At 38.6% G+C, this 13,392-nt stretch overlaps 1 protein-coding gene across 1 annotated transcript in view; it reads left to right on the top strand.

Moving 5' to 3' along the window:
* PRUNE2 (prune homolog 2 with BCH domain) overlaps positions 1-13,392 on the top strand; it is a 213,501-nt gene that overhangs the window by 37,845 nt on the left and 162,264 nt on the right. Inside the window, exon 2 of the mRNA XM_054727662.1 lies at positions 11,127-11,231. Coding sequence (XP_054583637.1) covers positions 11,127-11,231 — 105 coding nt within the window. The remainder of the gene's footprint in view (positions 1-11,126; positions 11,232-13,392) is intronic.

Below are 13,392 nucleotides of genomic sequence, written 5' to 3'. Positions count from 1 at the left end.
TGGGAGCTAATCATGAGTCCTCTTTTAAGGCCATGGTTCCCAAAACAGCTACATGATTCTCAGACTCCCCTGCAGACTAGGAATCTGAATACCAGGAGTGGGGCTCAGCAGTGTGCATTACAATAATGCCCTATAGGTGATCCTAGTTCAGTCAGCAAAGCGTTAGTGTCACCCAGGTGGGAACCATAGCGTGCTTTTCTTCTGAGAGGCAGGATCCAGGAAGGACGAAGCAGCCACGTGCCACTGTGGGAAAAATACTGGAGTATATTTTTCCAGGTCATTAGATACTGATCTAACTCATTTATTTGGTAATAGCAGCTTTGCTTCTATTTTATGGATATTCCGTAATTTATTCAACGATCCTTGATTGTTGTACTTTGAGGTTGTTTTTTATTTTTAGTCTCTCCATTAGAAATACCACTTCAATAAACATTCTTTGGGATCTTATTACTTATCCATATTTAACAATGGATTTATTTTATTTTTAAATTTAATTTATTTTTTAATTAAAAACATTTTTTTTCAATTACAGTTGGCATGCAATATGATATTAGTTTCAGGTGTACAGCATAGTGGTTAGACATTTATATAACTTACAAAGGGATCCCCCATAAGTCTAGTACCCACCTGACACCATACATAGTTATTACAATACTAGTAGCCCATTTGCAGGAAAAATCCTGCAAGTGGCCGCTGCAGCCGCTGTGCCTGCACTCATAGGCCGCTGCCACCCGCCCTGCCCCGCCCCGCCCCATCCCACCCCACCCCACCCGGGCTTTCCCTCTGGCAGCCACCTTGCTTTCCGCTTTTCCTCCCTCTTCCTTCTAAATTGTCTTCAGTCTTCACTCCTCCCTCCCTCAGTGTATGCAAATTAACCGCCATCTTTGTTGGGTAATTTGCATACTCGCCCTGATTGGCTGGTAGGCGTGGCTGGTGGGCGTGGCTTTGGCGTAGCGAAGGTGCGGTCAATTTGCACATTACTGTTTTATTAGGTAGATTATTGACTATATTTCCTATGCTATACTTTGTAAATGCCAATTTGTACTTCTTAATTCCTTCATCTTTTCCACGCCCCTCCCATCTGGCAACCATTAGTTTGTTCTCTGTATCTATGAGTTTAACAATGGATTTTAAATAATGATAAGAAATTTAGATATATCCATACTTATTGTGATTTTATTTCTATAGAATAAATTACTAGAAGTGGAATTAAAAGGTTGGATCAGAAAGTGTGAACATCTGCATTTTAATGGATACTGTCAAATTATTCCCACATTGGTTGTAGTATCCCTTACTGCTACCTACAGTTTAACTGGGAATGGATGTTAATACTCTTAATTTTTTGCCAATCTGATAGGCAAAAAAAAAAAAAGACATTTTATTGTTGGTCTAATTTGCATTTCCGTGACTACTAATGAGGTTGGGTTTCTTTTCATATATTCATTTCTTTTTCTGTTAATTGCCTGCTTACATCCTTTACCAATTATTTCATTGTTTTTTTAATCAGTATCTAGGAATTTTTCATGTGTTAGGAATATTGCCTTTTTAATGGCAAGCTGGTGAAAATATTAGGCAAATATTATCTCCCACTCCATTGTTTCTCTTTAATCATTCTTTTTGGTGCTGTTGTCTTACCAAATTCCACTGCTTTTAAAGACATTTCATAATGACACATTTAACACCGTACATTTAATTTTAAGGTGCATTATCATTTTTATATGAAGCTAATTACAAAACAGAGGAATAGTGCATTCCAGTCAAGAGCTAGGAGACCAGGGCTGTTTTCCACGGCTCTCCTCCAGCAGAGTCTGATGAGTACTATTGCAACATTTTCAGAAAGCAGAGTAAGTAGATTGAGGAAAAGATGGCACAGAATGTTCTATTGCTCTCCAGTACTTGAAACGATGTCATCTTAAATAATGCATGCTTATTGCATATCTAATGCAACTTATTGAACAAGTTGTTCCATAGATGCCCATGGCCAAAGAACAAAGTAATACCTACTGTTACGAGGGTTGAAAATGTTAATCACATTTTGATAGTTTATTTATCAAGGAGATTAGGACAAAAAACCTAAAAGATATGAAGAGAAAAATTTATAAAATAATATATTCATATGAAGAAAATGGCCTAAAGCACTCATAATCATGAGAAATCTAAATTAACATTAAAATATTATTTTACTGCCGAAACCGGTTTGGCTCAGTGGATAGAGCGTCGGCCTGCGGACTGAAAGGTCCCAGGTTCGATTCCGGTCTAGGGCATCTACCTTGGTTGCAGGCACATCCCCAGTCGGGGGTGTGCAAGAGGCAGCTGATCGATGTTTCTCTCTCATCGATGTTTCTAACTCTCTATCCCTCTCTCTTCCTCTCTGTGAAAAATCAATAAAAAAAAATATTATTTTACTGATCAAAATGATAATGCTTAAACACAGTTGAAGGTTTGAAAATCAGGTATTTCTGTGGGTGAAAAATGTAACTTTTCTACAACCCTTCTGGTGAGCATCGAAATATGTACATTCTTTGATCCAGAAATGTAAAATCCAGGAGTTGACACTGAAGAAATAACTAGGGCTAGGCACAAAAATTATCTTTCAAATATTTACTGTGGTCTTATTTAATTAAAAATTAGAATAAATTAAATCTGAAATAATAAGATATTGACTAAATAAATTTTAATGATCCATATTAAAGAATACTACATATATTAAATGTTATAATTATTAATTTATTTTTTTCAATATTTATTGAGCACTTACTCTGTGCAAAGCAATAGCCTGGCAGCTGGGTCACAAAAGCAAACATATATCACCCCTGGATATCACAACATTTATATTTTAGAATTTTGGAAGAACACTTAGAATGTTGTTTAAAAAGTGGTTACAAAATATTATGTATAATAATAACAGTATTACAAAAGAGAACACATAAAAGTATAGAAAAAGTTGGAAGGAATATATTAAATATTCATAATGATTAACTTTGGATCTTGAGGGTTGTTTTTTTTTTCCTTTATGAGTTTCTACATTTTCCAAATGTTTTATGATGAACATACATTATTTTATAAAATAATTAATGTATAAACCTTAGATGTAGAATTCTATGTCTATGTATCAGGGATGTCCTTTCTCATTTGGTTTTTAAAACTCTTTTATTGCCTTTGACATTAATCATTTAGTAAAAGAAACTCTTCTAAGCTTTCCATAAAGTTCAGGTATCTCCTAGTGGTTTTAAATTTTGAAATGACTCCAACCTGGAGTTCTGCATTTAAAAAAACACACTGTGTGTGTGTGTGTGTGTGTGTGTGTGTGTGTGTGTGTGTGTGTGTGTGGCAACTTACTGAACAAGTTGCATTAGGTATCTGTATACCCCCTACTGGGGATCAAACCCAAATCCAGGCATGTGCCCTGACCAGAATCTGACTGTGACCTCCTGGTTCATAAGTTGACACTCAACCACTGAGCCACCTGGCTGGGCTGGAGATCTATCTTAGCTTGAGCTGCCATAACAAAGTAGCATAGACTGAGTGGTTTAAACAACAAAAATTTATTTCTCATAGTTCAGGAGTCTGGAAGTCCAAGAGTAGGGTGCCGGCATAGTGGGGTTCTGGTGAGAGCTCTCTTCTTGGCTTATGGACAGCCTTCTTCTCCATGTGATGTGATCTCACTTGGCAGAAAGAGAGAGGGAAAGAGAGAAAGAGTGCAAGCTGTCCGGCATGTCTTCTTATAAGAGCACTAACCGTGTCTTGAGGGCCCCACCCTCATGCCTTCATCTAAATCTAATTATTTCCCACAGACCCCATTTCCAAATACCATCACATTGGGGGTAGGGCTTTGACATGAATTTTGGTGGTGCACAATTCAGTCCATAGCAAGCACAGTAAAGAGGCACAGACAGTGGAAGATTAGAAGAGGCAGCAGAAAGCCTTGTGGACCTGGGTGTGCATCCATATAAAGCCAGACGAAAAAGACTATAGCTCAAGTTTGAAAAGGGAAAGTTTGAGAGATTATAAAGACCTATAAAACCATGAAGGACAAACTTCTGGGATGAGACAACTGCATACGCTAGAAGGAAGTAGTACTTAAATGGGAGATTGAAGAGCCCTACCCAGTTGATAATAAATGTATGGACTCATTTCCCCCAACAGTGGAATGGCTGGAATATGAGCATCTCTTAGGAATCTATGAAGAATAGTCCCTATAGGGCCTTTCCGGAAAGCTATGGATTTGGGAGGACCATTCTTTATATTTGAAGCTGTGGAGGGAAAATGGCGCTGCTCTCGAAAAGTTGTCCTTTGAGGGTACTGTTAGAAAGAGAACCTTAAAAACAAATTAAGTGCTGTAAGTAAAAAAAGCAATTTTGGCCCAAATCATTATTATGACCCAGAAGGTATATAGCAACCATATATGAGGTCACTCCTTTTGAAAACACTCTGCTTTCAAGATGGGCAGCAAATGGGTTGTAGAAGAACAGATTCAGCTGAAAAGGCAAAAGAGTGGTTGAGTCAATGTCCAATACTCCAGCTGAAAGAAGCCTGACCTCAAGGGAACTGGGGACCCAGACTGCAAACCAAGAAGGGCCTCAGGCAACACTTGGGTTTACCTTTTGGTTCCCTCATCACCTACCCATGATGGTTTCTTGCATTTGACGATATAGAAAACGATACAGGTGCACATGATCTGAGCTCATACTGACTCCCATCCCCCATTTTTCCCAAATGAGAAATCTTTAAAAAGGGCATTCTCCAGCATGGCAAAGAGAAGGCTGAGGGGGAATATTGTTGGGGTTGGTTGGGCAGGCAGTGAGGGAAGAGGTTATAGGCAATATATACCTATCTGAATTGAGTAGGCTTAGTTTTATAATCAGTGAGATAATTAAATTACCATAAAATCATTTGAGTCTTATCATTGAAAGCTTTTTGCCTTTTCCTAATTTGATGGTTTATAGTCATCTATTACATCACCAACTAAATTAAGACATTTATGAGAAAATTAAATATAAAATGTCTATGTCCTGAATTTGTAGATTCTGGTAAATGTTTCTGCTTTTATAGCTCTCAAAGTGGCCTCTAGGTCACTTATGATTGTTTAATAATTAACCATTAAAATAGAACTGGATTAGGTGGCCAGTGGGCTAGAGTTTCCTATTTGTCAATATCATGGAGACTTGGAAAACAAAAAGGAACAAGGCATCTATGCTGATTCCAGAAATTTTATATACACATACCCCCTGCCCTGTGCACAACTCCCAGCTACCACCCTCCAATACACAGACATGTATCCATGTAATAGTTACCATTAAGCCAGATAGAATGAAGTAATTTTGGTCATGGAAAAAGGTCCATAGTGATTTGTTAAGTGAAAATACAAGGAACTTTCTAAAGAATAGGAATAGAAGCAGCCCATTTTTATGAAGTATGTGTGTCAATATATGTGCATAAACATAAATGTGAAATCAACAATATGTTAACAAAGTAGTTGTCATTGTTTTGTTAATGTTGTTGTGTCTGACTTATTCTAATGGCATGTATTTATTTTCTTACTGGAGAAATAAAGAAAACTAAAGAATGAAATACAAAGGTTCCAATTGGTGGGGGAACCCCTGCATCCTAGAGACCTTGTACCGAGTAATAAGCATTTGCTTCCCCTTTTTTTTTTTTTTTTTTAAACTTTCAGTTGATGCCATGTTATTCCCTCCAGCATTCTCTCTCTGTGTGTCCCAACCTTTCTCCAGGTAATGATAAGATTATGAGAATTTCAGGAGTTCAATTCTAGAAATCTTTTTAAACCCAAAGCTACTATCAAGAGGCGCCTCGTTTGTTTACCAAATGAACAAAGGATGTGACTTCATCCATATCTGGCAGAGCTGGTCAGAGGGCTTTTGTCCTTGCCTTTGGAGGACCAGGCTGCTCTGGGCATCTCCACAGCTCCCTTAGTCCTGGCTGCTCATTGGACTGTGGTTCTTTAGGCATCCCCTCCCACCTGGCTTTCCTGGTGGAGTCAGGACTTTCAGGCGCATGAGCAGCCTGTTAGTTTCCTCCTGCCAGACCTCTGAGTCTTCTAACTTAGAATCATGGCAGCCACAGGTGCATGGGGTCTCCTGGGGAGGAAGCAGGCTGTTTTCTGAACCACCCACAGCCAGCCTCCAGGAGGGGAGTCCCTTCATTGACTTGGAGTTACTAAGTCATCAAGGTAGCACTAGCTCAACTGCCAACTCTTTTCTATGCCTGAGATGATTTGGAGATACCATCCAATAAATTCAAGAGACTTTCTTTTCTCTCGCTTCTTCGTTTGCTGGTTAAGGGTAGGGACTAAGAAATGTGTCCTGATTTAATATGTGAGGAAAGAGATTGGCCAACTTCTGTGAGTTTTGTCTACAATGTTTTTAATACAAAATAATTTTCAATAAATTATTTTTGAAAAATTTTTCATAAAGTTTTTAAGAAAAGGATTTAGGGAGGATAGGTATGGAGAGATCATGTATAGCTGTATTGCAAGGACTTGTTGACTAAAGGTTTATTGTGGTATTTTAGATGTGGAAAGTTATAGGTGGGAGGAGCTTTATTTCTCGAGGGTGGAGTTATGAAAAAGCTGATGGAGGGGCCTGAGCTTTCAGCAGCCTTCTGGAAGCCCTCTTTCTAATCAATTCTGTTTTCTGTGGGTGTGTTTGAAAGTGCTTTTGCCTGAGAAGTGCAGTTTCCTTTAATGGACCATTGAATCCGAATGCTTAGGCATTGTGCTGGCTTTTAAAAAGAGATAAGAGTAAACTTCATTAAGAAGTCTCATTTTAGTGATGTATAGAATTACATTTTGAAAGCATATTAAAGTTGTGACTGGGAATACCGGCATGTTCAATATATTTTCTTTTATACATTGTTTATGAAAAGATTCTGTCCATCTACTTGGAAATGTAGATGACAAAGCAGTATAGTATCTATTTCAACCCATTACCAGGATTCCATTGTTTTGGTCTTGCACATCGCTGTTTTTAGGCATTAGCAATGAGTCCTCCTTGGTTCTTGGTGTGCCTGAGTCTAGGGAATGAGTGTTTACTTTCCAGATCTATTTACTCCTGGCTAAGAGTTTACAAGGTCACATTTAGAAAATGTATACACTGGGCAGTAGTTATTTGTTGAACATGCTGGCATACTGTCACCTCAGGGCCTTTGCACTTGCTATTCCCTTTGCCTGAGGTATCCTTGGGTCCCAGTTCACTTCAGGTTTTTATTTCACTGTCACCTTCTCAAATGTACCTCATCTCAGCACACCTGTTCTCCTCCACTTATCATTATCTAATTATTTGGTTCATAATCTCCTTGCACTAAATACAAGAGTCATATGGGCTGGGATTTTTGTCTGTTTGGTTCACTACTATATCCCTAGGGCTTATTACTGTGCCTGACACAAACTGGTTTTTATTAGGTGAATGTCAGTAATTCATTGAATTGATAAACTTGTCATATGTCACTTCTCCTTGGACACCATTTGTCTGTTTGTGAATAACCCAGACCCTAATATGAGCTGTATCAAGGGACATAGATATGAAGAGTGAACATGTGCAAGTCTGTGGAGGGCCCCCCAGACCTGCTGCGAGAGGTGCAGAGTGTCATCGTGGTCGGGAATCTCCTCTGAGTTCCGTTGACCAGTTTTACTGCTGCGTCTGCAGGTGGGGCCATTGCCACAGAGTAGACCCAGCACTGCAAGGACCCCCTGTTCCCTTCCCCGGACACTTGAAATCAGTCCCCAGACTTTTCTGCCTTGACCCCTGTGCTTGTTCTGTTCACACTGTCAAGGTCGTTCGTGGTGGGAAGCTTGAAAGTGGGTCAGTATTCTCTGGTTCTTGACCCCCCCAGGTTGAAGAGCCAAATCTTGCACATTCCTTGAACTTACCTATTGGGTGAGTCTACACAACTAATGTCATGGTCTATTCCTACAAGCAGGCAGGAGTCAGTCCGAGCCTGGTTACTGTTATCTCCACCTTGTGCCACCCTCTAATTATGTCTTATCAGTGGTTTTTGGTAGGACATCTGAGACTTTTTGAGGTCGAGCCTATCCCTTTTAAGGCTTATTGGCAGGCACCAAAGATACTTTCTAGTTGTGATGTCCCTTCTGTCTGGTCCAATATTCCCAGCCCACGTGAAATTTCTGGTCATATTTTGGGATTGTGGTATAATCCCGGGAAGGGCTCCTTAGAATGAAAGTAGGTTACCTTGGTGAGTAACTCATTAACCCAGGGGTACTCATTGGCATGGTCTCTCCATTGGAACTGTTAGTGGGGAAGCAGATAGATCCCTGAGAGCATGGGCACCAGGATGGTAATTTTGATGTAGGAAGGTGGTGAGGGGAAGAGAGAGTTGGAGCCTGGAAATTTGCTGCAGGTGGCAGACATGAGCGAATGGCAGGAGAAGATGCCATGACTGTGAGGGAACTTGAGGTGTGGGAAGAAGGGAACTCAGAGGAGAAAGGGGAGAGCATGAAAAGACAGGCATGTGGCACCAAAAAGAACCCTCCTAGTTTTGCACCAGGATCTTCTACAGCCTGGCCTACAAGATGATATGAACTTCATTTCTCTTTAAATGAAGGACAAATAAATCCTAATCTTAGAAGATTCCTGAGTTGTAAGAATTGGTCCAAGATGCTCTGGGTTTATAGTTCTATTTAGCTCATTTCTTTTTCGGAGAAGTAATTGGTTTGTAATTGGAAATGAATTGATACATAAGTCTTCTTATCACCGCCCCCCCCCATGTCTTCTTTTATGCAAGTAGAGTGTTGAACACAGAGCTGTGCCTACGAATTATCGAACCTAGATAAGAAAGCAGATAAGTCAGTTTCGACATAATCTTGGTAGGATAAATGTCTGAAGCCTTGCTGTATTCAGAATGCATATTTAACATCCTCTTCTTTCTTCCACCCCATGCTCATTCATTTTGTAGACTCTGAAGTCGTTATGGCATTATAGAGTGGTTGGTGCAGGGCAGAGACAGGGCTCACTGAACTGGGTCACGAGTTCTGGGAATAATCTTGGCCACATCACAGACTCCGTTGACCTATACAAAGTGTTGTTAATCTGCCTTACAAGATCTGGGAGGAGAAATGAGGTAATGTCTACTCAGACCTTCGAGCTTCTCGGAAGAACAGCATTCTACAGTAATATGATTTCCTAATGCATTTGTTTGTATTGTAATGGAGTATAATTCCATTTACCTAAATTTCTTTGGATGTCTCTAGAATATCTGACAGTCTTGCTCAGGGAAAGCAATCTGGCCTTGGGAGTGAGAACTGGGCTTAGAATAGAACCCTCAAAGGGTACTCAGCCAACTGAGCCAGCTGTAAATCTGAGATTAAGGGAAGGAAGTTGGGAGAGGAAAATATGGGAGCTAGAGTTGATGGAGATGGGGGAGAGAGTTGGAATTATCTTCAGAGAGTTTATATCATACTTTTAAATCATGTTGTTTTACTAAAGATTAATACTTCAATATATTTTAAAATGTGATTATTTTAATTGAGCAGTATTATATATTGCATGACTCATCTGTAATATTGATCCTGCTATCATTCTCTATATTGGTAGACTCTTTAACTCAGCTTCCTTCAAGATTTACTTTATTATGTTCCTTGGGCTACCCTGATGGTTTAATAACTTGTTCCAACTCTGATACCAATAGTTCCATACCAATACTAACAGATTTATAGATTCATTTGTAAAATACTTGGTAAATTACTAAAGAACACTTTACCTTTGTTCTGTAGATATGGGAATAAGTAAGTCTTTTTTATTGCAATAGTGCTGAGCAGAGTAATTTTTTACATAATCTTTTTGAGCAGTGTTACAATTGAGTTAGCTTTCTAGTCAGTCCTAAAACAGAAGTTAAAACAAAAGATGAAAGTGAGGGAAGTATACATATGTGTCATCTCTGACATAGTATAAAGATTTGGTTACAATTATCATTACTGGACAGTTTTGTTGTGACATTTTCTAGAAGTGGTTGGTTCTTTGGCATTTCCATCCCAGTTATTCAAAGGGAGGTCAGCCCTCTATAAAGGAACATTAAGTAACTATGGAGTTAACCAGGAAAGACAAGCGTGTATCTTCTTTTCCAGAGAGGTGATTATATACATTTTTTTAACAGCAACTGATTTGTATTTTTAGAGGAATGATACTAATCATATTCATTTCTCAGGGCGGGGTGGGGGGAGGGAGAGAGAAGTGCTACAACTTTTATTTGCTAAATTATAGAGTATAATGCAGAGAGAACATATCCTGTCACCCGAATATGACATGAAAAAAGTAAATTCCTACCAAAGTTTGTGTTGTATGCCAGGAATGTATGAAAAAAGGCACTTTGTCAAATTAAGAAGAACATTTTATATAAGAAAATGATGTGATATACTATGGAATTGCTCTTTAGACCAAAATAATCTTTTACTAAAAAATTATGACTCAGAGTTATAGTTCATATGAGCTAGACTGTGAATAATGCTAATAAAACTATATTTTTTGTTGGAGGAGGTAATCTAGAGGACATAACTACCGGTTGATCTGTGAGCCAGACCCAGGCAATCAGAGGCCTCTCATGCCCTCTCCTGCCCCACAATGTATGTTCTGCCCACCAGTCCCACAGTGGGAACCTTTTACAAGGATGCAGTCTTGAGATAGTCTCTTGTTGAGACCCTCCATGACTGAACCCAGGGAAAGCCTCTATATAAATGTCTAAGATTCTGGCAGGAGGGTGCAGAGATCTCTTTCCTTGTGGCCACTCAAGACAAGCTTTGTAAGTTCCCTCGCTCATTAAAACTGCCACCTACAAGCTGGAGTGGCCTGCCTCTTTCTTTGGTCTCTCTTTGCCCTCTGTGTATGAGGGCCAATTTCTGATTTTATCTGGGGAAGCTCTCTGTTCCTGATAATTTACTAAAATTTGAACTAACATTTCTGAAAGTTAACCGTGCTGTGCAATGTTATGTCTTGGTGTAAAACCTTCATGATAAATTTATGATTTTCTACATAAAATCATATGTACGTGTATGAGTGTAGCTAAGGCCATACTTAAAAAAAAAAGATGGAAAAATGTCCTGTTTATATTGATCTGTTGTGTGTTAAATTGTGATGTTCTTTTTTAATTTGTTTCAGAATCGAAGCAAACGCTTGGAGAAGGTCCATGTGGTTATTGGACATAAATCGTGTGACTTGGATTCTCTCATTTCTGCCTTCACATATGCTTACTTTCTAGACAAGGTGAGGGAAAATAAAATTATGCTTTTTAATTTGAATTGCGATGTAAATTTTAAGAACACACATTTTCTGGGAATATAAGAAACCTATTAATTTAAGTTTTCATGTTCTGGCTTATTGTTGCAGAGAATAATCCATTATAATCCGTTAATAATCAATAACTATTTATTGATCACCTACTATATGGTAGGCATTGTTATGGTTATTTCTTACTGATTCTCTTCATACAACATTATTTCAATAAGATCAATGTTTTCAAATTGAAAAGAAAAAATGTTTTGTAACACTTAATTAGTTATATGGGAATTCAGAGAACTAACAAAAGTAAGGGTCAGAATGTCTTGTTTTCCTTTATCATCCCTTTTGGAAAGTCTTTCCCTTGGGAGTAGAAAAATATGTGCAGAATAACCTGCATGAACACTACATGAAGCACAGAGCTCATTGGCTGAAACTTTCAGTAACAGAGATATTACATGTCACATCTATATTGTTGTGGCCTTTTAGCCCTGACTGTGTACAACAAGGTCATTCTCAGTTAGTGATAATCTCCCCTGAGTGAGAATCTTTGTACTCTGTAAAGTCTATAATATGCCTCTAAAGGTGAAAAAGGCCTTTCAATAAGTTGTTTTAAATTTTCCATTTCATAAAATTCATTAGCCCATGGTAATGCATTCTCTCAAAGCTGAAAAAGGTACATTATGAATATTTTGGTGCTATTTCCAATTTCACACAATTTTTACTTTTATGGAGTACATTAGCTTTTTATTCCCATTTTATTTGGATCCTTGACTCTTAGATTATGCATAGCCAATCTAAGCGATTTAATTCACATGAAACCCAGTCTTCCAGGATGAGCTGTGGTGGCAAGAATGGCTTTAGGGCAGCAGCTGACCAAAATGCTGGGTCAGGTACCCTGATCTCTACATACGGGCTTAATAGCAAATTCATCTTTAAAAAATTTTTTTAATCTTAAAATTTGTTAAACCTTACAAGGGAGATTAATTGGTATGAGGAGATAAGTGTGCCTGTGACAAGGAATGCATATTAAACACTGATCTATTAACTGGATTTTTGGTTCCTAGAAAAAAATGCCTGTCTCAAGAACATAGAATTGACTGAACCAGACTGACTTTTAGACTGATAATGGCATGGATTCTTAAGGAAATCACATACTAGTTATACCATCAACAATAACAATAATGTCTTGAATGAGATAATGACATCCAACAAAAGGAGTGGGAAAAGTAGTTGTGATAGATAAAACAAATAGATAAAAATAAAGAGATGTGTGGCTTCTTTTCTCCTTTGTCTAAGGTTTGCCACTGAGCATGGAGACGAATACGAATTACTGACGGGCACACACTGGGGATTCGTTATGTTTTTGTGCCTCGCTCTGAGTTTACTGGACCAAGTCCCTTACCACGGGTCTGCATCTCCATCTTAATTTTTCCTGAGAACCTGGCTATTCCCTCTCAGAGTAGTAGCACGTAGGATAAGTAGAGAGATTTGCAGCTTCACATGTAAGAGTCTGTTAACTACTTTCCACTCAGGTGGGTACGCTCCATCATAAAGGTTGGGAAAACTAAGGTTCAGAAAAGAAATTGGCTTTCTCAAAGTCACACAGCAGAGGCTGGGCCTTGATCCTGGTTCTTCTGCCTCTAACCTCAGAATAGGTCCTGCCTAATAGGCTCAGGCTGCATGCTCTTGACTCAAGTTTCAGCGTCAGGAGTTAGATATGACTCCACCAGTTAGTCAGGAAAAATAACTTGCCACAGATAAGTAACTAATGATTATGATACAGTTGTGACTCAGTATTAGCCTGACAGGTTGGAGAAGAACTATTTTGTTGGAGTGGTTTTTTGCTTCACATTAGATAGCAGTGGGTGATTCATTTTTTTCACTCAACAAATACGTATTAAATGTCTATTCCTTGCCAGACCGCTGTTTGCACCAGGAAACATAACTGAACAAAATGTTCTGTTGTCTTAGTGCTAAGAAAGATGGTAAGGATGTTAAACCTGTGTAGTAAGTAAAGACGATGCTTGTGACAGAGTTGGTGATGATGTGAGAATAAAGGTCATTTACTTTATGCAAAAATTCACCAAATGTCACCAAACCCCACATTTTCTCATTGATATTTAGAGTTTATTGCAATATGCTCAGA

Source organism: Eptesicus fuscus, chromosome 15 (genome assembly GCF_027574615.1).
Source record: "Eptesicus fuscus isolate TK198812 chromosome 15, DD_ASM_mEF_20220401, whole genome shotgun sequence".
NCBI lineage: Eukaryota > Metazoa > Chordata > Mammalia > Chiroptera > Vespertilionidae > Eptesicus > Eptesicus fuscus.
Note: the sequence above shows the minus strand (reverse complement) of the source record. Positions and strands in the feature narration are given on the sequence as shown.